Consider the following 27,176-nt stretch of genomic DNA (forward strand, 5'->3'; position numbering starts at 1 on the left):
GGCAATTGGCAATTGACGCCCCAGACCTCGACATCACAGTCCCACTCTCTCAACATTGGGGCCCGCCCCCCGCCGGTCTCCACCGGGGGGAAAGGTGACAATCCGATCCATACACCACGAAAATAAAAGCACTCCTCCAGATATAAGCAGGCTCCAATAACTCCCTAATATTAAAGGGGGTTGTTCGCCTTTGAGATAACCAAGTACGATGTAGAGTGTGATATTCTGAGACCATGTTTTTCATTTTTTTATAAATGAAGGTGTTTGAGTAATTTAGCTTTTTATGCAGCAGCTCTTCAATGTGCCTTTTAAGCAATCTAGTTGCTAGGCTCCAAATTACCCTAGCAACCATGCATTGATTTGAATAAGAGACTGGAATATGAATAGGTCATTCTGTAACATACTAAAAGTTACCTTAAAGGTGAACCACCCCTTAAAGGGCTCACACGTTACAGATAACAGCAAGTGTGTTATAGATCCACAGCAACCTGCACTGAACAACAGCAAGTGCCCCAGGCTCCTGCAACTCCTCAACTACCGATGTAAATGCTGCAGTTTATTCAGAATTTAATTCAGCCCCAAGAAAAAATACTAACATTACAAAGCACAACCCAAAACTAATAGCGCATTATTTTGCAGCCATCCCCGGTTAAACACTGCTGTTCTCAAGCCCATTCTGTTTATATAGCCACTTAAAGAAGGCGCCGAATGTCACGTGTTAGAGACGTTCCCAGCGGCCGAACGTCACCTGTTCGTGACGTCACGCGAGGCCTATTAGCGACGTGGAACTAGCAGCGACTAGGAGGGGGGAAGTGAGCTGTCTTTTTAGGAGAACACTTCCTGTTTTGAGGGTGCTGGTGACAGCAACAGCTGTGCAGGAGGGAAGTGGGTAAGTAAATAGCTGTCGGTCTCCTGCCTTTATAATGGGGGCGAGAAAGCTCTCTCGCTCGGGTTAATTTATTAGGGGTTCAAGGAAGGGAGTTTGTAAGGAGACGCAGAAAAGGAGGAAAAACAGTAAATTCTCTGTGATAACGTGGATAATTATTCAATGAACATTTTCCTTATTAAGTCTAAACCTGTATTTGATGTGTGTAGGAATTGCAGTAAAATGAAGTATATAGAAACATGAAATAGGAAAAAAAAGGAATGAGTTGTGAGAGGGAAAATGGAATATAAATGTCAGCTTCTTTATAGTGAAAGAGCTGGCCAGTTTTCCATTATACAGCGATTCAGTGTTTTTCACTGGTTGTAAAATGATTGCAATGATTGGTTATTGATATTCTCTGCACAGCTGGTTCTGACCCCTGAAACAGTGTCACAGAAGCCAGTTTATTAACAGAGCTGGGGGGAGTGCGGATTTCTGCTACATTGTTTTAAAGGAAAAGCAAACCCTAAAGTTAAAAAAGAAAATCCTACTCCCCTACCCTACATAGACCATAGGGGATCGCCACTGAAAAACAGTTTTTTCCCCACAATGATAAAAAATACCCTGAACGACTTTCCAACATGCATTCATTTATAAAATTATCTGGGCTTCAAGCAATTTGTAAACGTAATCACCACTTAAAACAGTATACGCTTATCCATTTTTGTTTCTCTGGTTCTGACTCTTAAAGGAGAAGCAAACCCTAAAGCTTAAAAAGCCCTACCCTACATAGACCCCCCCTCTCTCCTCCAGCTTCTACCCTGGTCCTCTGCACTCAACCCATTATCAATATATTTAAGACAGAGACATTTTGTGCATACTGCTACTGAAAAATGCCTTACCCTTTAAACAAAACAGGGATTTGTCCATATATTGCAATATATTTAAACTGGCCAACTACGTCAAAGTCATCCCATATCTGACCAGTCCTATGCTCAATTTTCATCTGATTCATTAAGAATTCTATTGCTTCATTATACATTTTACAAAGGGACTAAGTTTTACACACACACACACACACATATATATATATATATATATATATATATATATATATATATATATATATATATATATGTGTGTTTAATACCTGAATATCCAGTATGAGCTGAAATCAGTTACCACTTATTCTACCTTGAGCTGGAAATAGTAAAATTTCTCTGCACATCAACCGCATGTCAAACTGACTATGAATGTACACTCTAAAGGATAAATATAGTACTGTATACAGTGGAATTGTCCATATTTAAACATTATATCTAATGTATATTTCACTATTACAATAGATAAAAGAAAAAAGAAAAAAATAAGCAATATGCACTTTCTAGTCACCTATTTTTTATGTTTGTAGAATTTTAGGCCTAGACTTATGGGTGATTGGTGGTATGGTGTATATAAAACCTCCTCATTATATTATAAGCTCTTCTCATATACCTAGTTTTTAAGGAACAGTAACACCAATAAAATGGAAGTGTCCTAAAGTAATGAAAATATAATCTCCTGTTATGCTGCCCTGGTAAAACTGGCATGTTTGCTTCAGAAACACAACTACAGTTTTTATAATTAAGCTGCTGTATAGCCATGGAGGCAGCCATTAAAAGCTGAAAAAAGCAGAAAAGGCACAGGATACACGGCAGATAACAGATAAGCTCTGTAGTATACAAAGGGATTCTTCAGAACTGTTATCTGTTATTTACAATGTCTCCTGTGCTTGAATGGCTGAATGTTTTTCTGAAGCAAACACAACAGTTTTGCAAGCGCAGGCAAACAGTACATTATATTGTCTTTCCTTTTAAAAAACTTTCATTCTTTGTGGTTTCTGTTCCTTTAAATACAGCTAGTTTGCTGCCAGCAGGTTCGGAGTTCTTTAGGTGCAAGCAGCCTGTGTGTGAGCAGGAAGCTCATACTCCCAGTGTCTCCTGTGTATACGTGTTCTCAAGTTTGTGTGGATTTAGGGTTTGCACTGCCTTTGTTTTCTTTATATTAATATGTGCAATATAGCGTTATTATTCTTTATATAGAGCCAACATATTCTGCAGCACTTTACAGACATTATCAATCATTATATTCAGCAAGTGTGAGATTGTGAGGAAAGCTGGCCTAAAATGTGGCAACCCTAACATAGTGGCATGAATGTTATGTATTTCTTGCAATCATGTAGCAAGTGGTGCAGAATGAAGGTATTAGAGCAGTGATTCTGATGCCACATTTGTTTTAGTCCAGAAAAAAAAAACAAGCTGCTATATGTTTTGGCCCTTACTTGTATTTTTTCCAGTTTACTGTATGTTAAAGGGATAGTTCTTAAATAGACGTGTAACTACTTATTAGTGGACAGAGTTTATCTAAGAGGATTTGCAGTTATTCACTTCAGTCTTTGCTGGTTTTTGAATAATTTAAAGGAACATTAACACCAAAGTGTTTTAAAGTATTGGAAATATAATGTATGGTTGTGCTGCACTGGTACAACTGGTGTGTTTGTTTAGATATTCTAAACAAAGCATCAACGATTGAAAGGAAAAGGAACTCCAGCAGATTGACTGCAAAACATGTGTTCCAGATAGTGGCAACACAATATGTTTTAGGTCAGAACCTTTTATCAAGTTCTGACCAAAAACATGTCGCGTTGCCACTACCTCGAATAATTATTTTGCAGTCAATCTGCTGGAGTTCCCTGTTTATTCAACTGAGCTGCTGCACAGAGCAACTAGAAGGAATTGGACATATACCTTTCATTGTTTTGTACAGACCACCAACCCCATTTTTTTTGCTTTGACCTTCAGATATAGTTTATGTGGACAAGCTGCTGTGTAGCTATGGGGGCAGCCATTCAAAGCTGAAAAAGGAGAAAAGACACAGGATACACAGCAGATAACAGATAAGCTCTGTAGTAAACAATAGAAGGCATTTGTTATATACTGTGTATCCTATGCTTGAATGGCTGCCATCATGGTTATACAGCAGCTTGTTAATATCAACTATATTTGTGTTTCTATAGCAAACACACCAGTTTTACCAGTGCGGGGCAGCAGGACATTACATAGCCATTCCTTTTAAAGCACTTTCGTTTTTTGGTGTTACTGTTGTTTTAACTTTTTGTTCAGCAGCGCTCCAGTTTGGAATTTCAGTCCAGTTTACCCTAGCAACCATGCAGTGGTTAAAAAGACTGGAATATAAATACACAAGGTTTTGAATAAAAATACAATTGTAGCCTCACAGTGCAACAGTTTTTGGCTGCCAGGTTCAGTAACCCCCTTTTTAAAATGCAAATTATTTAAAAAAAATCCTATAAAAACTATTAATGGTGAGAACCAATGTATTCGACAGATTGTTACTGTGTGTATAACATTGCAACAGGATATGAAGGTGTTGCCACTTATCCTACAGTTTACCTATGTAAATATGTTGGGCGGATGTAAGTTTTACATAAGCACTGTTGCTTGTTCTGCGGCTCTTGGTTAATTTTATTCTCTGGAGGTGGACTGTTTTTTTTTTTTTTTTTTTTTAAAGTTTATTTCTGTTTGTGAAATCTCTTGAAGATGTGAGTACTACATTATACTGTATCATACATGCAGTTCTATTTGTTATAAATCTCTGCAGGTTGCCACCATCCCACAGGTAGCAAGATGCGGACAGCGATGATGACCGGTGCCAGTCTGGCCCTCACGGCTGCCGTGGTGGCCCATGCTTATTACTTGAAAAATCAGTTCTACCCCACCGTGGTGTACCTGACCAAATCAAGTCCCAGCATGGCAGTAAGTATGATTGGGAATGTTGATGCAGTACCACTGAAGGGAACCAACAAAAAAAGATTTAAACTTCATTATTTGCACATAGATTTTCCAGAAATCTTTGAAAATGTTAGACAATATTTAGAGTATAGAATTATAGAACATATCTGAGACCTCCGTTATACTATGTTATATCTGTACTAAAATGATGTGCCATCACCTCAAAAATGTATGTATATTGAGACACATTCCTTCCCTTACCCCTGTATTCATTTTACTTGTTTCTTTTTTGTATTGTTTTATGTGAATTTAAAGCAATGAAAAGATCCTTAAAGGGGTTGTTCACCTGCAAACAACTAGTTGTTTTCAGATAGATCACCGCAAATAACGACTATTTCCAATTACTTTTTATTTTCTATGTGTGACTGTTTTTCTAATATTGAAGTGTAAAGTGTCATTTTTCACCTTCTAAAGCAGCTTTGGGAGGGGGGTCGCTGACCCTTTAAACTGTTCTAAATTGATACATTTAGTTGATACATTTCTTATCTTGGTCCCTGCTGAGCAGAATCTCTGGGTTTCATTACAGGCAGTTGTTAGAATTGATAAAACAGTTGCGAATATTCCAGAGATGCTGCTGAGAAATGTTGCAAAATTGTAACCGTTCAGAATCTGCACCTGAATTACTGAGCTGCCAGACTCAAACACCAGAGACAGGAACATTCAACTTTAAACTTAGATTTTGGAAAAAGAAAAAAATAAATAATGGAAAGTCATTGAAAAAAAGTCTTTATTTCTGGGGAATAATCCAAAAACAACTGAACTGAAAAAAGTGGGCAATAATCTAAAAACAACTGAACTGAAAAAAGTATTTGGAAGGTGAACAACCCCTTTAAAGTTATTTTAGCCAATGTAGAGGGTTCATAAGGGAGGGAAAATGTCAGGAAAAATTATGATTGTGGTCTGCTTTTTTTTGGTAAATTTATTTTGAATTGTAATTTCTCTTTTCAGGTCCTTTATATTCAAGCATTTGTTTTGGTCTTCCTCCTGGGAAAGTTTATGGGCAAAGTTTTCTTTGGGCAACTACGAGCTGCTGAGATGGAGGTAATGACTTTCTGTGATTGGTGGTGAATAATATGAACTAAAGCGCACTCTTGTATTTTATATTCAGCCCTTTCTGTTTTTATGTTATACTGTAGTTTATTGGAAGAGTGAGGCAACTGATTACTGCTGTTTTGTATAACTATCAGATTTAAGTTTGAGGGGTGTCTGCTCTTTATAAGAAATGTATGTTCTCTCAAGCCAGATGTGGCCCTCCAAAGGATATATAGGCCCCTAGTCTGCTCAGCGGCTACACAGACCTCACTACATGACATCATTTTATAATACAATTCGGCCTTCCAACATGCTGTGTGAGATATTATTCGTCCACTACATGTAGTAAGTTGGGCAGCACTGACATAATATATATGGACATGTGGGCACTTGTGATTACCAGTGCATGTGGTGTAACTTTTATAAATCATGCATACATATAAATTAGGGATGCACTGAATCCAGGATTCAGTTCGGGATTCGGCCTTTTTCAGCAGGATTTGGATTCGGTGCATCCCTAATATAAATACTACATACATGAACGACTTACTGGGCATCAGTCTCCTAGATATTCATAAGGTAACCATACATTTATTTTTGTTTTACAGCAGTGTTTACGGTATGTAATAAAGATGTTTTAACAAATGGAAATGATAGAGATATGTTCCTATTTAGGATCATGGCGGTATTTATTTATGAAATTGCCCCAACCCAGCTTTAACTTCCTTTTTTGATATTCTAACACCCTGCAGTTCCAGGCGTACTGGATACTCTGTTAGACCTATGCAGATCTAGTGTCAGAAAGAGAAATGGCATGATTGGGCTGGGGAGTCTTTGTTTGAAACACCGACATGATTTCTATCATTAAAATTGTATCTGTAAGACTAAGGGCTAGACGGGGCAGAAATTAGCCTGCCAAAATCTGCAGAAGCCTTGTGTATGCTCTGGTGCAAACAGACTTGCCCGGTTTTCTGGCTCAAAATGCAATATCTTGCGTTTCTTCAGAAATCTGCCGAGTCTGTTTGTGCCAGAGTCAATACAAGGCTTCAGCCTGAGGATTTTGGTAGGCTAATTTCTGCCCTGTCTGGCCCTGTCTGAGTATATTTTGATTTTTCTAGAGGCACATTTATCAAAGGTCGAATTCACGTGAATTTTTTTTTAACTCTAATAAATCTGAATATACTCGAAATTTGATTGAGGGGGTTATGTAATAAAAAAAAAATTGAATATCTACAACTCAAACAAATATTAACGACCTGAAAACTTGAATCAAATTCGACTTAACTCGAATCGAGTTTGTTCTCCGAAAAAAAACTCGAATGTCAGGAAGGCTAGTAACCTCTTCAAATTGATTACTGGACCTTCTCCCATTGACTTATACATGAACTCAGCAGGTTTTAGGTGGCGAATAGTTGAATTTGATTTTTTAAAGGGGCAAGGTTTGATAAATCTCGAAATTAAAGTTAAAATTTGAATCGAGTTTGGATTAATCACAATTCAAATTTGAGAGTTTTGACCATAAAATAAATGTGAGAATTTGAATTCGACCTTTAATAAATCTGTACGTTAACGTTGGAAGGGTCATATGTACCTTAGATAACAGTACGTTATAGCAGTATTATGGCAGATTAGGGTTCACGGTTTCTATTTTGTTATATTGTTAATACATATTGCTTTTTTTTTTTTTCTTGCCTGCCTGACATGTAATGTTATGTCCTCCCAATGTATTTGTATTGCATTATTATTCCTGTGACATCTTTCCCCTTAGCATCTTCTGGAACGTTCCTGGTACGCTGTGACTGAAACATGCCTGGCATTCACTGTGTTCCGTGATGATTTCAGCCCACGCTTTGTGGCTCTCTTTACCCTTTTGCTGTTCCTAAAGTGTTTTCACTGGCTGGCTGAGGATCGTGTTGATTTCGTAAGGAACTTTTTGAATTCTATAGAATTTTATTTGATTGAGCAATTGCTTTTTATTATTTTAATCCTCTCTGTAACATGTCAGAAGAGCATTGTTGTCTTATCTTTGTTTTAAACACAAAGATGTATAGAGTAAACATGAATGTTGTTTTGTTCGAGCCTGATAATCCCTAGCAAACAATAAGCGGTTATATTCATGTGTAATATACTGTCAACACAGAATTAATGCTAAATTATTTTTCAGATGGAACGCAGTCCAAATATTTCCTGGCTTTTCCACTTCCGTATACTTGGTATGTGATGCTTACACCTTCAAAATATTTGCTCTATTAATACATGTACAGCTTGGCGTTCCAGTAAGAACCTGTTTGATCGTCGTGTACTACTTCCTACATACAGTATAAATATCATTAAATTCTTTTGTAAAGTAATCTCCATGGGTGGTTTGCTTCTGTGCAAAGCCTCCAGAAGATACAGCATGAAGGCTGTAGTATCACTTCCTCTCTTTCCTAGCCGTTATGTGTTTTGCATACAGCTGCATTTGCTAAAAAATTTACCAAAACCCGATCAATCTGTCATGCCTGTAGTGCCATCTGCTCTGATTATTTGCCCTATATTTTTTACTTCTTTACTTCCCCTCTCTATCTCTCTATCGTTCTCCTATGAATAAAATGAACTTAATAGCCATATATGCATCAGTTGAGTATTCTGGTAAATATAGAATCTCAAGTGGTTATTCTCGTAATGGTTTGTATTAAACATTGTTAATCTGTTATTCTGCATTTCTTTAGCTCTAATGTTACTCTTGGGTGTACTGGATGCTTTCTTTGTGTCACATGCCTATCACAGCCTTGTTATCAGAGGGGCATCTGTGCAGCTAGTCTTTGGGTTTGAGGTAAGAACTTGTCTTTTGTGAGTAGTTTTATGTGATTTTGCACTTAAAAATAAAGTATAAAACACACTATAATAAAAAAGTGTTAGAACACCGAAAGGGCAGAAAAGCACGGTGCTTAATGCTCATTTAGAGAACACTTTTTTTCCCCCCAAGGTTTTGAATGTGCAGTGCATCTCTCACACGATGAAAGAATCCGGTGTGAGATGCAGAGCACGTGAATAAGTTGGGAATGAAGGGACACATACATGTTGCCCCTATTTCCCTCTCGTGAATACAGCACTGCCAAATGCAGACCGAGCTCTATTCGTGGAGTGAACGAAGGTCCTTGCACTCTGAATTTGCAATTCTGCTATTTGCTGAGCAGGGAGCAAAGTGTAAAAACATTAAGGGGCAGATTTATTAAGGGTCGAATTGAAAATTTGAATTTTCTAATTTTTTTTACGGTCAAAACGCTCAAATTTTAATTGTGAATAAACTTTAAAACTTCAAGATTTATCAAACCGTGCCCTTTAAAAATTCAAATTAGACTATTCGCCACCGAAAACCTGCCGAGTTCATGTATAAGTAACTGGGAGTTATCCAGTGACCAATTTGAAGATGTTACTAGCCTTCCTGATATTCGAGTTTTTTTCTGATTAAAAACTCTGAGTATATTCGAATTTATTAAAAATTCACATGAATCAGAAATTCGACCTTTGATAAATGTGCCTCAAACAGTCACTTTTGTATTAATGTTTAGTAACACACTTGGGTAACATTGTTTGAAGGCATATATAATTGTAGCTTAAATTCTATAACTGGAACATCTATGTTCTTCAAATGCTCGGGTGCCAGTTCTGCCTTGTACCCAAAGCTCACCAAGTTAACAACACTCAAAGGACCTAATATTTTGCTGTATAAATGGACACCATAGAGATGCAGTTCAAGTATCTTTCGTAATTTTTCTTATGTTTTTGTAGCTCTTGCTCCTGTTTTAAATTGTAATGTTTTATTGCCAGTAGCTGTTGTTTGTCCTTTTTGAGTTGTCTTTCTTCTGTTTATGTCGGTATTTTATTGCTTTTATAATATTTCACATTTTATTTTTCTCAGTATGCCATACTTATGACTGTGATCCTCACTGTGTTTATAAAATACATCCTTCACTCAGTGGATCTCCAAAGTGAAAATCCATGGGATAACAAAGCTGTCTACATGTTATACACTGAACTTTTCACGGGTAATTATCCTTCTTGTCACACCGTAATTGAACATGACTTCATGAAAACAGTGAACTCTGGGGAGATTTATTTCATTTGCATCATCCTCTGTTTCTGAGCCATGTATGGTGCAACACCTTGTACAAACTGTAAGGTTTCTCATTTGTTGTCCTAAAGGTTTACACAATCAGGCAAGTAAATCCTTAAAAACAAATTACCATAAAAAAAAGTTAACCACAGCAAAGCACCAACAACATTTGTGTTTCTTGGTATTGCAACATTTGGGAAAAGGTACACCCTCCAATTTATAGAACATAGGGGAAACTAAAGCTTTCTAAATAGCAATCCAATTGTTCCCAATGATGATGATGATGATTGAATGATGATAGGATGATGATAGGATGATTGGATGAGGATGACGGTGGGATGGTAATGATGATGATGAAATTATGACAATTCAATGATGACAATTGGACAATGGCAATTGTATAATGAATGATGACGATGGTGGTGATAATCACATTCCATAGCAATTGGATGGGTGTTTAGATTAAACATACAAATTCAATTACATACAGTCAAATTCTGTTTTTCATTGTGCTGTTGTTACTTGCCTACCTAACAGCTTTTTAGTCTGTTTGAACTGCAGCTGATCTTACTAAAATAGCTAAAATGAGCAGCTTTTTATCTGATTTGGCCACTACGCTGGATCAAATCTGCATGCTCTCTTTGGCCCTGGATCATAATGGGGCCTAGTAAGAGAAAATGCCGGTGGAGTAATTTCCAGATGGGGTTTTATAACCTGTGATAGATCACTGACAATTTTTTTGGCCAGATATCCGTCAGGTGGGCTGCTGGTACCGTTAAAGAAAAAAGTCCCAATGTAAAAACCTAAGAATGTTATTATGCTCATGGCAACCTATGAGTAAGTGCCCCAACAGGCATGAAAAACGTCAGGCCATGTCCTAATATGTCCTATTAAATCTTTGTATTTTTTTTACTTGCTGCCTAAATATTTTTTGGAGGAGCTCACATATCTGATGTTGGTCTCTATATACCACATATATACCCTGAACCCACCAATCACCAAAATACATTACTTAACCTGCCGGTACCCGCCACATACTAATAATTTCCCCACTCAGTTGGAAATAAACCAGTAACCAGGAGACTGAAACATTGACAACTTTTTCTCTTTCTCTCTCTCTCTCTCTCTCCTCTGCAGGTTTTATAAAGGTCTTGCTCTACGTGGCTTTTATGACAATCATGGTTAAAGTTCACACATTCCCTCTCTTTGCAATCCGGCCCATGTACCTGGCAATGAGGTGAGTGAGGTTGCTTTGTCCTTAAAATACGAATATTTAGTTGATTTGCTAAGTGCCTGGTTTCTGATACTATAACCAATAGTTATTGTGATCTTGTCCTAAAATTGCTGTCCTGTTCATGCGCCATTGTTTCACGCTGGATTAAGAAATCTCTTATTAGCCAGAATTTACAGGATAATCTTTTTGTCTTTGCAGGCAGTTTAAGAAAGCAGTGACAGATGCTATAATGTCAAGAAGAGCAATAAGAAATATGAACACTCTGTGAGTAGTAACGGGCTGGAAGAATGTGGGATAGTATATAGGGAAACACAGAGACCTAGAAAGTTTGACATTATGGAAAAAGGAAGCCTAAATTCTTGCCGTAGTATAAGCTAACATTTGACATGTGATGCCCTTGCAGATTTTCTGATATATGAAAAAGCTGGTTGAATCACAAAGTGTCCATTCCACATATTTCTTGGAAATGGAAAACACCAGACATGATAGGAGCAACAACAAAACATTGCTCTTACCAACTGATATTATTATTTTCTGGTACTAAGCACAATGAAACAAAATAATTTTTATATTATCCACTGAGAAAATGATTATTGGAAATCTCTCTAAATCAGCTAAATTGTTGGGATTTGAAACATGTACATTTGTATACAGAAAGATTAATAACTGCAATTTCCTTTATATTGGGCCACAGTTATCCTGATGCAACAGCAGAGGAGCTTCAAGCGATGGACAATGTGTGTATCATCTGCAGAGAAGAAATGGTTACAGGAGCAAAGCGACTACCATGCAATCACATTTTTCACACCAGGTTTGTTATCTTTTGAAGAGGGTATAGGGAAAAATATACAACCATGACACCTGCCTTATTATTTTTATTTAGGTGTGTGTAAAGCCATCTATAGGATTTAATTTCTTTCTACAATGTTTAATTGTGTTCTATTTTTGGCACATTTAAAGATTAAGATTTAAAGGGGTTAGTGACCTTTACATTAACGTTTAGTATGGTGTAGAGAGTGATATTCTGAGACTATTTTCAACTGGTTTTCATTTTTTTTTTAAATTATATTTAGCTTTTTATTCAGCATTTTGAAATTGCAACAATCTGGTTGCTTGGGTCCAAATTACCCTAGCAACCATGCATTGCTTTGACTAAGAGACTGGACTATGAATAGGAGAGGCCTGAATAGAAAGATGATTAATAAAAAGTAGCAATAACAATACATTTGTAGCCTTACAGAGCATTCGTTTTTGATTGGGTCAGTGACTCCCCACTTAAAAGCTTGTGGAGTCAGAAGAAGGCAAATAACTCAAAAACTATAAAAAAAAATTAAGCCCAATTGTAAAGTTGCTTAGAATTAGCCATTCTATAATATACTAAAATTTAAAGGGATTCTGTCATTTTTATGGTTTCATTGAGTGATATCACTCAAACTTGCAGTACAGCAGTAAAGAGTGACTGAAGTTTATCAGAGCACAAGTCACATGACTGGGGCTCCTGGAAACTGACAATATGTCTAGCCCCATGTCTCATTTCAAAATTAAATATAAAATCTGTTTGCGCTTTTGTAAAACTGATTTCAGTGCGGAAGGCTGCTGGATCAGCACTATTAACTGATGCATTTTGAAAAAACCCCCAAAAAACATGTTTTCCCATGACCGTATCACTGTAAGTTAGAGGTGAACCACCCCTTAAATATATCTATATAGTGTATCATTGAATGTGTTTACTCCAGCTAAGGCTTTTGGTTTTATTCAGCAGTTCCAAGCTGTACTAAATATGTATAACCAGGGTCAGACTGGGGGGCCCATCGGGGCTGCTTTCTCAGGGCCCCCGACAACCTTCTCCCATACTGTAAAGCCCATTCTTGGACCCCTGCCGCACCCATCCCCCCATGGGGAAGGGGAAGTAACGGCAGTGGTTTGAAAATGGCTACCGCAACCTACAGAACACAAAATACTTTGAAGATGTCTACCTCAATTAAGGAAGCACAAAAATATGATATACTATAATGGTTTGGGGGACACCAATGTCATAATACGATTGGAGCTTTTATCATTTAAAAACTTTCCTTCTCATTTAAACCAGAAATAAAGATAAATGAAAAAGAAGAGGAAAACAAAGCATTGGAGGGGAAAGATTTTCCATAAAGGGGACTCGTCGCCCAAAAAAAAATGATTCCAAATCCTATTTTATCACATTAGTCAAGCAAAATGAACCTTAATTACACTGTATAAATTATTTGCATCTTGTTTCCTTCAGTCTGGGAATTCCTAATTATAGCAAGTAGGCAGGAGCCATTTTGTGGACATTGTTATTAAGGCAAGCCTTGCATCATCTCAGAATCATGTTTCTCTGTCGTCTTTAGGGGGACACAGGGACCGATGGGGTTAAGCTCCATCCTCCAGGAGGCAGGACACTTGAAGTAATTAAAGTGGGCGTGCCAGGTTAGGCTTAACCCCACACACTGTACTCAGACTTCAGTTTTTTAAGTGTCCTGCTACCTGGAGGATGGACATCTCTACCTCTGAGAGAAATCTACGGTCAGTCTGTGACTGACACCAGGGGTGACACCTAAGGCAGGATTACCTGACCTTATATGGTTAGCCCCCCTACGCGAGGACATCCACCGGGGTCATAACTCTAGCCTGTGGGCTATACAGACCACCCAGACGTATGCCTGTTCTAATTCTAGCGCAGAGGGACTGGCCGGTGTGAGGGGGGGGGTAAGTGACTACATATATGTTATATAATGTATGTTCACTATGTCTGCTGATTCTGCATGACCTTGTCTCCGGTGACCCCCCGCCCGCCCGCCCGTCGCCTCACAGACTAGCCATACCTTACTCTCCCTTAGTAGTGTGGGTGGAGGAAGATAGGAGGAACCCAGCGAGGGAACGTCTAGCGTTCCAGCGCTGCTCAAATGGCGGCTGTCTGCTTCTTCGGCGGGCTGTGTTACAGCACGCGCCGAGTGGAACGCATGTGCGTTCCAGCGGCCATTTTGGGTTTTCCTCGGCGGGCTGTTACACGCGTGCGCCGAGTGGAACGCATGTGCGTTCCAGCGGCCATTTTGGGTCTTTTCCCGCGGCTCAGCAGCGCTACACAGCACAGCTCTTGTCTGGTGACGGCACAGGTTGGCTACCCCACACCCTCTACATAGGATGGCAGAAGGTAGGCCAGGGGGGCTATTCAGCAGGGCGGGGGGACGAGCCCCCACAGCACAGGTGAATTTTTTTGTGTGTGCTAAGTGTCAACAAAAATTTCAGGGGGCACAGGGTGAGTCGCTTTGCAGAACTTGCACCATGGGGCAGGGGGCAGCTATGGTCTCTGGGGCTCCACCAGAAACACAAACTGAAGATACAGTGCAAGGCACTTCTCAGGAATTCTCTCATGGGCCAGCAACAGACCCACTCCCTCCATTATGGGCAGTACAGTTGTCACAGTCACTGGCTTCTCTTCAGGGATTGCCAGCCATTGCTGATAATTTAGGAAAGGCGCTGGCTAAATTTCACCACAAATCCGGTGGTAAACGCAAACGTCCTGATGACGAAAAAGCGGATTCTGTTACTCACAATTTTTCTGAGGATTCCTCTATTGAACAGGGTTCTTCCCAGTCAGAGGGAGAAATACCGGCATCTATTGCTTCTTCTGATGATGAGCAAGAAGAACAAGATGAGGCAAGGGAAAAGGATAGCCTTCATGATGTTGAGGGCATTATTAAAGGGGTACTCGATGTACTTAACATTTCACCGAAGTCTAAAACAGGGGAGACAAAATCTCTTTTCAAAAGACAGCATAAATCTACAGTCTGTTTTCCTGAACATGATCAGTTACTAGGGATCATTCAAGAGGAGTGGGACGCTCCTGAAAGGAAGTTTCAAGCTACTAAGAAATTCACAAAGTCCTATCCCTTCTCTAAAGAGCTTATTGATAAGTGGTCTAACCCCCCGGTGGTCGACGCACCAGTGTCAAGACTTTCTAAATCTACCACGCTGCCAGTCACTGACGCAGCGGCATTCAAGGATCCATCTGACAAAAGACTAGAAGGTTTTTTAAGGGCAATATATTCCTCAGCAGGATCTACACTGCGGCCCTGTTTGGCTTTAGCATGGGTCTCAAGAGCCATTCAGGCTTGGTCCGAGTCACTCGTCAAGGACATTCAGGGTGGTGTTCCCCGAACTGATCTTCTGTCCTCTGCACAAGCAATTGCGGAAGCATCCAGCTATCTTTGTGATACTTCCTTGGATGCCTCACAGCTTACTTCACGTACTTCGGCTCTGTCAATAGCAGCACGCAGAACGCTTTGGCTGAAGAATTGGTCAGCGGACATTAGTTCCAAGAAGTCCTTAACTTCTCTTCCGTACAAGGGCCAACGATTATTTGGCGAGGAACTCGAGAAGATTATCTCACAAGCGACAGGTGGTAAAAGCACCTTCCTTCCACAAGCCAGAAGTAGAGCATCATCAGCCAACAGACGGGGAAAATTTTTTCGTGGCCGGTTCGCATGGCGGGGTAGTCCGCCACAAAGATCCCACTTTCGCTCCAAAACCAGCGACAAGAACCGCCCCCCGTGGAAGAGTAATTGACCTCACAACAAACCATCAGCTGATAAGCCCACGTCGGCATGACGGGGCAATCCCTCCGGAATCGTTGGAACAGATCGGCGGAAAATTACTACGATTCCGGGAGGAATGGATCCGTCACTCTTCAGATGCCTGGGTCAAGGAGATCGTCTCTGGGGGCTACCATCTCGACCTGGCGGCACAACCTCCCAGGAGATTCATTATGTCCAGGGTACCCTCCAATCCCTTAAAACAAAGACCTTTTCTGGAGTGCATAGACAAGATGGAGAGATCGGGGGTTATCACACCAGTACCTCAGCCGGAGAGATTCTCCGGGTTCTACTCCAACCTTTTTACAGTCCCAAAGAAGGACGGCACGGTCAGACCTGTTCTCGACCTCAAGCGACTGAACAAGTACATCCGTTCTGTGTGCTTCAAGATGGAGACTTTGAGATCAGTAATTCGGGGCATGGAACAGGGTCAACTAATGATGTCCCTGGACATAAGGGATGCTTACCTCCATGTTCCCATTTGGCCTCCTCATCATCGCTACCTCCGCTTTGCATTTCAAAACAGACATTACCAATTTGTGGCACTACCGTTTGGCCTGTCCTCGGCCCCGCGGGTCTTCACCAAACTAATGGCAGTGTCGGCAGCCACCCTGAGACTGCAAGGGATTTCGGTGACACCTTATCTCGACGACCTACTTATCAAAGCCCGGTCAGTAGAGAAGGCCAGGGTGGATCTCCAAAGGGCGATTTCACTTCTCCAGAGCTTCGGCTGTACCATCAATTGGTCCAAATCCAATATGACTCCGAGTCATCACATGACCTTTCTCGGGCTGGAATTCAACACCCTCACGCAGACCGTGAGTCTACCTCTGGTCAAACAGAACAGAATCAGGGGTCAGGTACAGTCTCTGATAGACAGCCCGGTATCCACAGTACACAGAGCAATGCAAGTCCTCGGATCGATGGTATCAGCCATCGAGGCTGTCCCCTTCGCACAGATACATCTTCGTCCTCTTCAGTCCAGCATTCTTGCCACCTGGAAGGGGGGATCGTTGAACCAACCTGTCCGGTTATCTCCGGCGACGAAAGAAGCTCTACCGTGGTGGCTGTCCCCCGAGAACCTAGCAGTAGGACAATCTTGGGCGACGCCAGATTGGAGGGTGATGGCCACGGATGCCAGCCTTCAGGGCTGGGGAGCAACTTGGGAGAACCACTCTGCGCAGGGCCGCTGGTCTCCCACGGAGTCCAGACTTCCTATCAACATTCTGGAACTCAGGGCTGTGAAGTTGGCACTCAGTCAGTGGAGTCACCTCCTACGGCTACAGTCAGTCCGCATCCAAAGCGACAACGTCACCACGGTGGCCTACATCAACAGACAGGGAGGGACTCGGAGCCAAAAAGCTCTGACAGAAGCCAGAGAGATTCTGCAGTGGGCAGAGCAGAACTCTGTCAGACTATCAGCCATTCACATACCAAGCGTGGCCAATACAAAGGCGGACTTCCTCAGTCGAAATCAACTCGATCCCGGGGAGTGGGAGCTTCACCCGGAGGCTTTCGATCAACTAGTGTCAATCTGGGGAAGACAAAGCATAGATCTCATGGCGTCGAGGCGAAATCGAAAAGTCTCAACCTTCTTTGCACGATACCGAGACCCTCTAGCGGCAGGGATAGATGCCATGACACAACACTGGCAGTTCAAGCTGGCTTATGTCTTCCCTCCACTTCCAATGCTCCCTCGGGTGCTCAAGAAGCTCAAGCAGTCCAGAGCCACAGTAATCGTAGTAGCTCCCTTCTGGCCGCGAAGAACCTGGTTCTCCGATCTTCAAGAACTGTCCGTGGCTCCACCGGTCCGGCTGGACGGCAGGCCAGACCTTCTGCAGCAAGGGCCCATAGCTCATCACAATCCCGGTCTGTTTGCTTTGACGGGCTGGCTGTTGAAGCATCCATCTGGCGAAATCAGGGATTGACAGAAGAGGTTATTGCTACTATGCTCAAAGCTCGAAAACCATCGTCTTCCAAGTCGTACCATAGAGTTTGGCACTCCTACCTCGAGTGGTGCAATGAGTCAGAATTTACGTTCATGGAGCCCTGTATCCCTCGAATCTTGTCCTTTCTTCAGCGGGGCCTCCAATTAGGACTTAAACTCAGCTCCCTCAAGGTGCAAGTTTCTGCCCTTTCTATCCTATTTCAAAAGCGCCTAGCTACTGAGGAGACGATTCGCACCTTTCTACAGGGAGTCGCTCACGTGGCACCCCCATTCCGACCGCCTACAGCTGGATGGGATCTCAATCTGGTGCTGGAAGCCTTACTTGATCCTCCCTTTGAACCCCTGGGTTCAATTTCCGATGCATGGATGACGTGGAAAGTGGTCTTTCTGATGGCAATATCCTCTACTAGACGAGTATCTGAACTTAGCGCTCTGTCTTGCGACTCTCCATATCTCGTCTTTCACAAAGACAAGGCTGTTCTACGCACACTTCCACATTTCCTGCCGAAGGTTGTTTCGGAGTTCCATCTGAATCAGGAGATTATCGTTCCCTCCCTCTGTCCGGAACCTAAGAACGACAAGGAACGCAGGATCCACAGCCTTGACATAGTCAGAGCTCTTCGCTGGTACGTTGAACGGTCAAAAGCCTTCAGAACTTCAAGGTCATTGTTTGTGATTCCCTCTGGACCTCGAAGAGGACAGGCGGCTTCTAAGACTTCTCTTGCTCGTTGGATTAGAGAAACTATCAAGCAAGCATATACTGCAAAGGGAAGAGCACCGCCTGAAGGTATCCGGGCTCATTCCACTAGATCGGTAGGTGCCACTTGGGCTTGGCGTAACTCTGCTTCCTTGGAGCAGATCTGCAAGGCGGCTACCTGGTCATCCGTTAACACATTTACCAAGTTTTACAAAGTTGACACCTTTTCCTCGGCCGAGGCTTCTCTCGGGCGTAAGGTGTTGCAAGCAGTTATTAAGTAATTCTGCAGTTTCGGTCTATGCTCGCACCCACCCTGCTGTTTGGGACTGCTTTGGTAAGTCCCCATCGGTCCCTGTGTCCCCCTAAAGACGACAGAGAAAACAGGATTTTTGTACTCACCGTTAAATCTGTTTCTCTGTAGTCGAAAGGGGGACACAGGGCTTCCCGCCCAGTGACGAGCTACAGACCATATTTGGTTTTTTCTGAATAGGTTCCTTGGTTTACTAGTTCTGCCTGTTATAAGTTTAGTAATTCTAGTAGCAGCTTTGGAACAAACTGAAGTCTGAGTACAGTGTGTGGGGTTAAGCCTAACCTGGCACGCCCACTTTAATTACTTCAAGTGTCCTGCCTCCTGGAGGATGGAGCTTAACCCCATCGGTCCCTGTGTCCCCCTTTCGACTACAGAGAAACAGATTTAACGGTGAGTACAAAAATCCTGTTTTGTGCACCAGAATGGGGGAACCGATGTCCATCCCCATGCCCTGGTTACACAATTAAACGGTGAAGGGAACTGGGGGATGTGGGGAGAGCAGTGACATGTAGGAAGTGCTGAATGGAAAGTGAAAGTAATTGCCTGCCCGCCTCTATGTGTAAGGCATAATAAAATAAAGAATTTGGATTTCATGTTTAATTTGAAAAGGACTTTTATTATAAAGCTTTTCATGTCTGGGTGACAGGTCCACTTTAAAAGATGGGCAAACTAAAATCACCAGAGGGTGCAATGTTAGGATTCAAAGAGACCACAGACCATTTCTCATATCGGCAGGGTCGAACTGAGCAATGGGGTGGGCCCACTGGGTTCCAAAACTCTGGAGGCCCTGTGCGCATGCGCGAACGGCGGCATGCATTTTCGCAAAAGCCAGCGCATGCGCAAGATCCACTATTTGTTTTTTGGGGGTCCCAGCAGATCGGGGGAGGGGGGCTGTGCCCACTGGGTTTTTTCCCGGTATCCCGCCGGCCCAGTCCGGACCCTGTATGTAACCCTGCTTTGTTTTGTGGGACACTGGTTCCAGTCTTTACAGCATGTTAAAATGCCCATGATAAAGCTAGACAGGGCTATATTTATTGAAGCTAAACTCTATTTATTCTGCAGGCATAATTTCTTTATTCCTTTCTGTGGTGTCAATCTTAGAATCTGTGGTGCTGACACATAAGTACAGTACCAACTTCATAGTACTGTAGATTTATTTTTCCTGGTCACACGTCTCTATAAAGGATCATATTTTGTTTGTCAACATGTGATGCTGCATGCACATTACAGCCTAACACACTGAGAGTTAAAGGGATGCTGTCGTCACATAATCAGTTTTAACTTGTGCCATTGAGTGATTGTGTAACTCTGCCTCTGCTCTTTTCAGCTGCTTGCGCTCTTGGTTCCAGAGACAACAGACGTGTCCTACTTGCCGTATGGATGTGCTGAGAGCTTCTCTTCCAACTCAGCCTCAAACCCCCACAGAGCAGCAGAATCAACATCAGAATCAGGCTCAACAACAACCAACTCCTGTTATCCCTCCTCAGCCTAACTGTAAGTCAGCTTGAAGCCCTAGCTTTACTTTGTTGTTTTATATATTTCTTAAGGTAGCTTGAAATATACTCTTTTCATTGCCAATATCTGAACACTGATAATTGCATTTACTTTTCATAACAAATGATTATATTTTTTCAGTTCCTCCTGGTATACTACCCCCTTTCCCTCCTGGTATGTTTCCTCTGTGGCCTCCTATGGGTCCATTCCCACCTGTTCCTGGTGCGCCTGGTGGTAATCCTCCCGATGAAGCCAACCCTGGATCATCCTCTGGTAATACAATTTCACCCCTTTGTTTCCTTCACTACTGATATTTGTACCTCTCCTAAACCTACAGACCTCCCTGCAATACAAAGACTTTAGGAGTAGCACTTACGGGGAGGAACATTTATCAAGGGTCGAATTTCGAATTCAAATGAGTTTTTTTTAAAACTCCCATAAATTCGAAATTGGACCATCTAAATTTATTATTAAAATCACATCGACCAAAAACTTGAATCGCATTTGATATGAATTAGAAAAACTTTAATCAAACTAAAAAAACTCGATCAGGAAGGCTGTAAACATCCCCAAATTCATCCTTGGACCACTCTCATTGACTTATACAGCAATTCGGCAGGTTTAAGGTGGCGAATAGTTGAATTCGAGTTCTTAAAGGGCCAAAGTATGATAAATTTCTAATTCAAATTGAAACTTGAATCAAGTTTGGATAATTCACAATTCGAATTTGAGAGTTTTGACCAAAACAAAATTCAAATTCGAATTTTCACCCTTAATAAATCTGCCCCTTAGTGTGCGCAGTTGTAATTATAATATTATGATCTCATAGTCTGCAGACTTTGGGACTTGGTTTTGGAATTTTTAATATATGTAGGCATGTTAGAAATCACCGGCTATCATATTTTTATAAAAACAGCTGGGCAAGTGGCATTTACCACATGTGCATTGCTTTTGCTTGCCTATTTATCATGCTGTGTAAACCATCTGAGACAAACATCACCAGTGATGTTGCCTATAGCAACCAATCAGATCTTTGCTTTTGTTTTCTAACATGTAAGTGACTGTTGAAATCTAATTGCTGATTGGTTGCTATGGGAAACATCGCCGGTGATGTTTTACACAGCATGATAAACAGGCCCCTTACTGTATGTAGGCATACACTGGAAACTGTTAAACATTGAAAACAAGAATTCTATGTCAATTAGCATGATAATACATCTACATTAGCATTAGTATCTGTGTCTTATTAAAATAGGTGTTGAAGGAGAAGGCAGTTTATTGCCAGTAGATTAGCCACAATCGTGCAAGCAAGAACGCCATTTTTATTCTTTAGAATGCTTTTCCATACCTTTCTGATAAAGCTTACTTAGTTTTAACCTTCCCTTCTACTTTAAAGTAGGGTTTTACTTAAATAACATATATAATTTACTGGCAGGTTCTTCACCAAGACCTGGAGAAACATCTAATGTTGGATCAGAGTCACAGCCTGGTGCAGCTCTGCCAGGGTTTCCTTTCCCACCTCCTTTTTTAGGAATGCCAATACTGCCTCCATTTGGTGAGTTGTGAAATCACCTTCACCTAGAACTCCATGGACAGGGTACATCTTGTTCCAGTCTAGATCATTTTGACTATGATTTATCTGTCATACAGGTCTACCGCCTATGCCTATGCCCCCTGCTGGTTTCACTGGTCTGACAGATGAGGAGCTGAGAGCAATGGAAGGACATGAGAGACAAAACCTGGAAGCCCGATTGCAGTGTCTTCAGAATATCCATACTCTGCTTGATGCAGCAATGCTACAAATTAACCAGTATCTAACAGTGCTGGCCAGCATAGGGTAAGAATTACATACTGTATGTACATAATTTGCTATTCCAGCATAAGAGCTACTAATAAAAGTCGGTCCAGTTATTTCCCTCTAGAGTAGATCTAAAACAGAGAAAAGCAAGCACCAGCTGTCCCAGATATTATTTCCTCAATATGTTACCTGAATTTAAACCAATATCTCGCCTATACAAGCTGCAAAAAAATTAAACCAAATGAATGTTTGATTCCAACCACCAGAATAAAACAAGATTCCTTCCATGGATTTCACAGCTTCAAATATTATATAGTGTAAGCTCAACAGGGGAGGGACCTAATTCTCCCTGTGTCTCTTAAAGGAGAATTCAACCTGTAATAGAATATCACTGTCTATATCATACTGGAAGTTAACTCAAAGGTGAACAACCCCTTTAACATTTAATTTCTGTAATTTATGTGGTGGTTGTTTTCCATATCTGTACTGTTAATGTATTGTGAATATGTTACAAGGCATATATGCTGAGCTACAAGTATATATCAAGGTTTTGGGTGTTAATGTGTAAACTGTGTGTCTCTTATTTAAAAAAAAAAAACTGGTGTGTTTGCTAGAGGTCAGACACAGAATAAAAACACCTTTAAATTTACCGATATTTATGCCCATACAAAGAATGGGATGCCTCTTGTCCATGACATTTGTTATCCATATATGAATAATAATAATATACCATCATTGGAGGAATCAAGAACAGCAAACTCTTTTGTGCTGGGCTTTATTGTATCCTTTATCGGTTACATGTTTTGTACGTTATCTGGTTGTTCAGTGTATTCAATAATAAATAATAAAAAATATTTGCAAAGCTGATATGCTAGGCTTCCCATTAGTATTAAAATTTGGGATGCACCGAATTCTGTTCGGGATTCGGCCTTTTTGTGCAGGATTCGAATTCCGCCGAATCCTTGTGCCTGCCCAAACCAAATCTTAATTTACATATGTAAATTAGGGGCGATTAGGGAAATCACGTGACTTTTTGTCACAAAAGAAGATTTTTTTCCCCACTTTTTTTCTTTTCTGCCCCTATATGCAAATTAGGATTCGGATTTGGTTCAGTATTCGGCCGAATCTTTCAGCAAGGATTCAGGGATTTGGCCGAATTCAAAATAGTGGATTCGGTGCATCCCTAATTTAAAATTGTTTTTTTAAAGCACCATCATATTCCGCAGAAGTGTACAATAATTGGGTGTATACCTTGAACATACAGATTACATGCAAAAAAATGCAACCAATAACAGATACAAAAGTTAAACCGGGCACTGTCTAAGAGAACTTACAACCCAATGAATGATAAGGTCAGTTATTACAATCTGGTTTTACCCCACCTGTGTGTTTTTTTTTTTTTCACAGTCCCCCTCAACCACCTATTTCCTCTACATCTACATCTACATCTTCAGCTGCATCAGCTTCTACAGCGCCTACTACCTCTAATATTTCAGAGCCAGTTATCCCCGTGGACACCACCTCCACTGTGACCAACACAGAATCATCACAACAGTCAGGTAAAAGTGACAGTAAAGTTTTCTTGATTCTTTTTATTACAATAACACAATCTTGCTTTTTAACCGTGAAAGCAAGCAAGTTGCAGGTAAAATTTAGTCCCTCTATAAAATGTATAATGAATCAATAGAAAGCTTAATGAATCTGATGAAAGTGAATTTAGGACGGGCCAGACCAGGGATAACTTAGTTGGCCACCTTGAATATATTGCAATTAGTGATGAGCAACATTTTTCACCAAGTTTTGCCACGAAAATGATGCCATAGAATTTATTGCGTGTTAAAAAAAACAAAAACATTGTCGCTCATAGACTTCAATGCATTTCTCCATTTTGCCGATTCACCCATCACTAATTGCAATGTATGGACAAACAATTCCTGTTTTGGTTAAAGTTAAGGACATTTTTTAGTAACTTAATGAACAAAATGTCTTAATGTCCTGTATATATTAATCCTATCGATAAATAGATAGATAATGGGTTAGTGCAGAGGACCTCTTTTCTTTCTCTGTATGAATTTTGTGGTCACAGACTCATTTTCAAACCTTCCTGGGTGACTCATTCATGGCCCATAAACTGTTTTGTAATTCCAGATTTGAAATGGATGGCAGTAGGGCCAACCTGTAGTTAATTAAAGGATTTAAAGATTTTTCACGTGTTAAAGGAGAACAAAACCATAAAAATGAATGTGGCTAAAAATGCCATCTTTTATATACTGAACTTATTGCACCAGCCTAAAGTTTCAGCTTGTCAATAGCAGCAATGATCCGGGACTTCAAACTTGTCATTGGGGTTCACCATCTTGGAAAGTGTCTGCGACACTCACATGCTCAGTGGGCTCTGAGCGAATGTTGAGAAGCTAAGCTTAGGGGTTGTCGCAAATTATCAAGCAGAAAATGAGGTTTGTCTGTAATATGAGCTGATGCTTCAGGGCCAATTATTATATTTTGATGCTAATTGCACTGGTTTCTCTGCTGCCATGTTGTCATTATCTGTATTAATTACTAATCAGCATTATATTATGACATTTATATTCTATGTGTACTGTATATTGTGAGTGGGTCCCTAAGCTCAGTAAGTGACAGCAGCACAGAGCATGTGCAGTGAATCAGCAGAAAAGAGATGGGGAGCTACTGGGGCATCTTTACTGCTAAAGGGATGTGGTTGCCTTGGGCTGGTACAGAAGCTCAAAACATAATGTACATTTCTAGCCTACTTTTTTAGTTAAGCGTTAGTTCTCCTTTAAATAAACCAACAGTGTGTGTAATGCAACATGTTGTATAAATCTACATTTCAGCTCCTCCAGCTCCAGTAAGTGTGGAGACTCTCAGTGGAGCAGAGGGAGGGGAGACCACAACAGAAGAACCAGACAATGTAGAACTAAGAAGGCGCAGACTTCAGAAACTGGAAACTGGAACAACAGATTCTCAATGAAAGACTAGACAATCTTCAACATTTCCAAAGTCTTGTCTCTGACACTGAATGACCAGGGAATTTATGCTTTCTGAAAATAATACTTTGCTTCATGCGGACTCGGCAGCCAGCTTGGCAAACTTTGAGATGAACTTCTTTAAATATATATATTTTTTAAGAATACAGAAGGGGTCTAATGGCAGATGCTCACTAAAAGGACTACTGGCCTCAATATCCCGTGGGGGACTCATTTCAGTAAAATTAAAGAATAAGCTTTTTTTTTTTTTTTTTTGTGTCTTATTTTAAGAACATTTTTCCCTTATCTCTGATTTAACATTTTGGTAACATGCAAAAGTTTTTTAAGGGACATTTTCAAATATAATATGGTATTCTTTATCTACGTTCATTTTCCATGTTATCATGCAAGGAAAACATAATTTTAGGCTAACAAAAATTTTATACAAAACAGGTGTTAAAAAAAACAAAAACAAAAAAAAAACAACAACCCATAAAAGATCATATGCAGCCAGACTTCATTTTGCAATTAACATTCTCGTGAATTTCGCAGCATTTTTTTTTCTTGGTTCCACCACAGTCAAACCTCAGCTTTATGTTCCTGTGAATTACAGTTTCACGGATTGTATGCTGTTTTTGTTACAGTCCCCTGAAAAATGTAACATTGTTCAACTGCATTTGCCAAGCTGTGTAATGTTATACGTAGGTTCATGTTCTTTTATTACTATTAAAACCGTTTAAGTCACCATGATCTGACCTTTTCTAGTCCTCACCGGTGCCCTTAGAATGGGCAACTGAATATGTGTGAATTCCAGTGATGTTGCTCATAGCAGCCAATCAGATCTTTGCTTTGGTTTTCTGTTGAAAGGAAAACTTTACCCCCAAAATGAATATTTAAGCAACTGTGAATTCTATGATCCCAGGGGGCAGCCCTTATTTTTTTAAAATGGAAATTTTCTATTTAGGATTATACAATGGCACATACTACTAAAAAAGTATATTCTTATGAAAATGGTTTATTTACATATGAGCAGTTTTATGCAATATCTTTATAGGGCAGAGACACATACTGCTGTTTCGGGAGATTAGTCGCCCAGTGACAAATTGCTTCATCTTCGGGTGTCTAATCTCCCAGAAAAGCCTTCCCACCTGCTAGAATCCAAATCGATGACGGGATTACACTCGGATCGCTTTGTTTTCTGAAGTTGCCTCACAAGGAAACCGGCGACTTCAGAAAACAAAGCGCTCAGAGTGCCATCCCGCCGGCGATTTCGTTTCTAGACGGCGGGAAGGCTTTTCAGGGAGGTTAGACACCCAAAGAAGAGATGATTTGTCGCCGGGTGAAGATCTCCCTATATCTTCACGTGTGTCTCTGCCCTTATAGCGATCTATATTGTTCGAGGGTTATAGTTTTCCTTTAAGTTGCGCTGGGCAACATCACTAGTAATGCTTCAATCCACTTTTTACATAGCGTGATAAATAGACACCCGTAGTGTTTACCTCCTTCACATTTTGCAGCTGGCAAAATGCTTCGAAATGTCCTTTCATTCCCTGGACCCTGCCAGTTTATTTGCAGGGCAGACGGTTAGCATTCTCTCTGCCTGACTATTGTCTGACACACAAGGCAGTAGAAATTGTAGAAATAGAATTGCATTTTTGTAATCTACCCAAAAATAAATTGCTTATAGAGTGAACAAAGAATGTGAGTACCAAATATGCTTTGTAGTCTTAATTGTTATTTTTCATTTTCTGTAATTTAGTTATTTTCCTTTCATCTCATTAGTTTTGTTAAAGGAACACTTGACATATAGGAGGTGCAGAGTCCTGTTTGCTGAAAACTGGACTGGATAGGGTGCCATGGTAGGAGCACCACGTTGCAATCCTCTTCCTGTCAATGGATCCTTTCTTTGGCTCCAGGCCATACATGTGCAATAGAGAGAGAAGTCCAGTTTTTGAGTCTGAGTTGCTTCACTTCACTTCACTGCACATGCATACCTGAATCGGGGCTGCAGAGAAGATCTAGGAAGAAGTTTATTTTGGTGGTGTGGTGTTTCTACAGTAATACCAGGAACTGGTGCAGTATTTAGCAAATTGGAGCACAGCCCAGGGTCTCAGGTGAGTGACTAAAATCCCAGGTCCTGAGCATTCTGGATAATGGATCCCATACTTGAATCATTCTCTTCTACTTTGGCAACAAATAAGTACACACAGTGGTGTAACCATAGAGGAAGCAGACCCACAGTCACAGGGGGGCC

At 40.6% G+C, this 27,176-nt stretch overlaps 1 protein-coding gene across 2 annotated transcripts; it reads left to right on the forward strand.

Moving 5' to 3' along the window:
- The first annotated feature begins 734 nt into the window (after positions 1-734).
- Positions 735-25,667, forward strand: syvn1.L (synoviolin 1 L homeolog). Of its 2 annotated transcripts, none has more exons than XM_018256619.2 (16): positions 735-889; positions 4,523-4,677; positions 5,662-5,754; positions 7,514-7,666; positions 7,910-7,958; positions 8,457-8,560; positions 9,650-9,776; positions 10,982-11,081; positions 11,277-11,342; positions 11,773-11,889; positions 19,974-20,140; positions 20,282-20,413; positions 21,576-21,695; positions 21,791-21,977; positions 23,346-23,497; positions 24,800-25,667. In XM_018256619.2, the coding sequence occupies exons 2-16, from the start codon at positions 4,549-4,551 to the stop codon at positions 24,925-24,927; spliced, it is 1,824 nt and encodes a 607-aa protein (XP_018112108.1). In that variant the 5' UTR covers positions 735-889; positions 4,523-4,548; the 3' UTR covers positions 24,928-25,667.
- The last annotated feature ends 1,509 nt before the right edge of the window (positions 25,668-27,176 follow it).

This window comes from Xenopus laevis, chromosome 4L (assembly GCF_017654675.1).
Source record: "Xenopus laevis strain J_2021 chromosome 4L, Xenopus_laevis_v10.1, whole genome shotgun sequence".
Taxonomy (NCBI): Eukaryota; Metazoa; Chordata; class Amphibia; order Anura; family Pipidae; genus Xenopus; species Xenopus laevis.

Coding starts and splice junctions, on each gene's coding strand:
- syvn1.L (XM_018256619.2), top strand. CDS start 4,549: ATGCGGACAGCGATGATGACCGGTGCCAGTCTGGCCCTCACGGCTGCC. Junction 5,755..7,513: donor TACGAGCTGCTGAGATGGAG/GTAATGACTTTC, acceptor CTTTCCCCTTAG/CATCTTCTGGAACGTTCCTG. Junction 20,414..21,575: donor CAACCCTGGATCATCCTCTG/GTAATACAATTT, acceptor ATTTACTGGCAG/GTTCTTCACCAAGACCTGGA.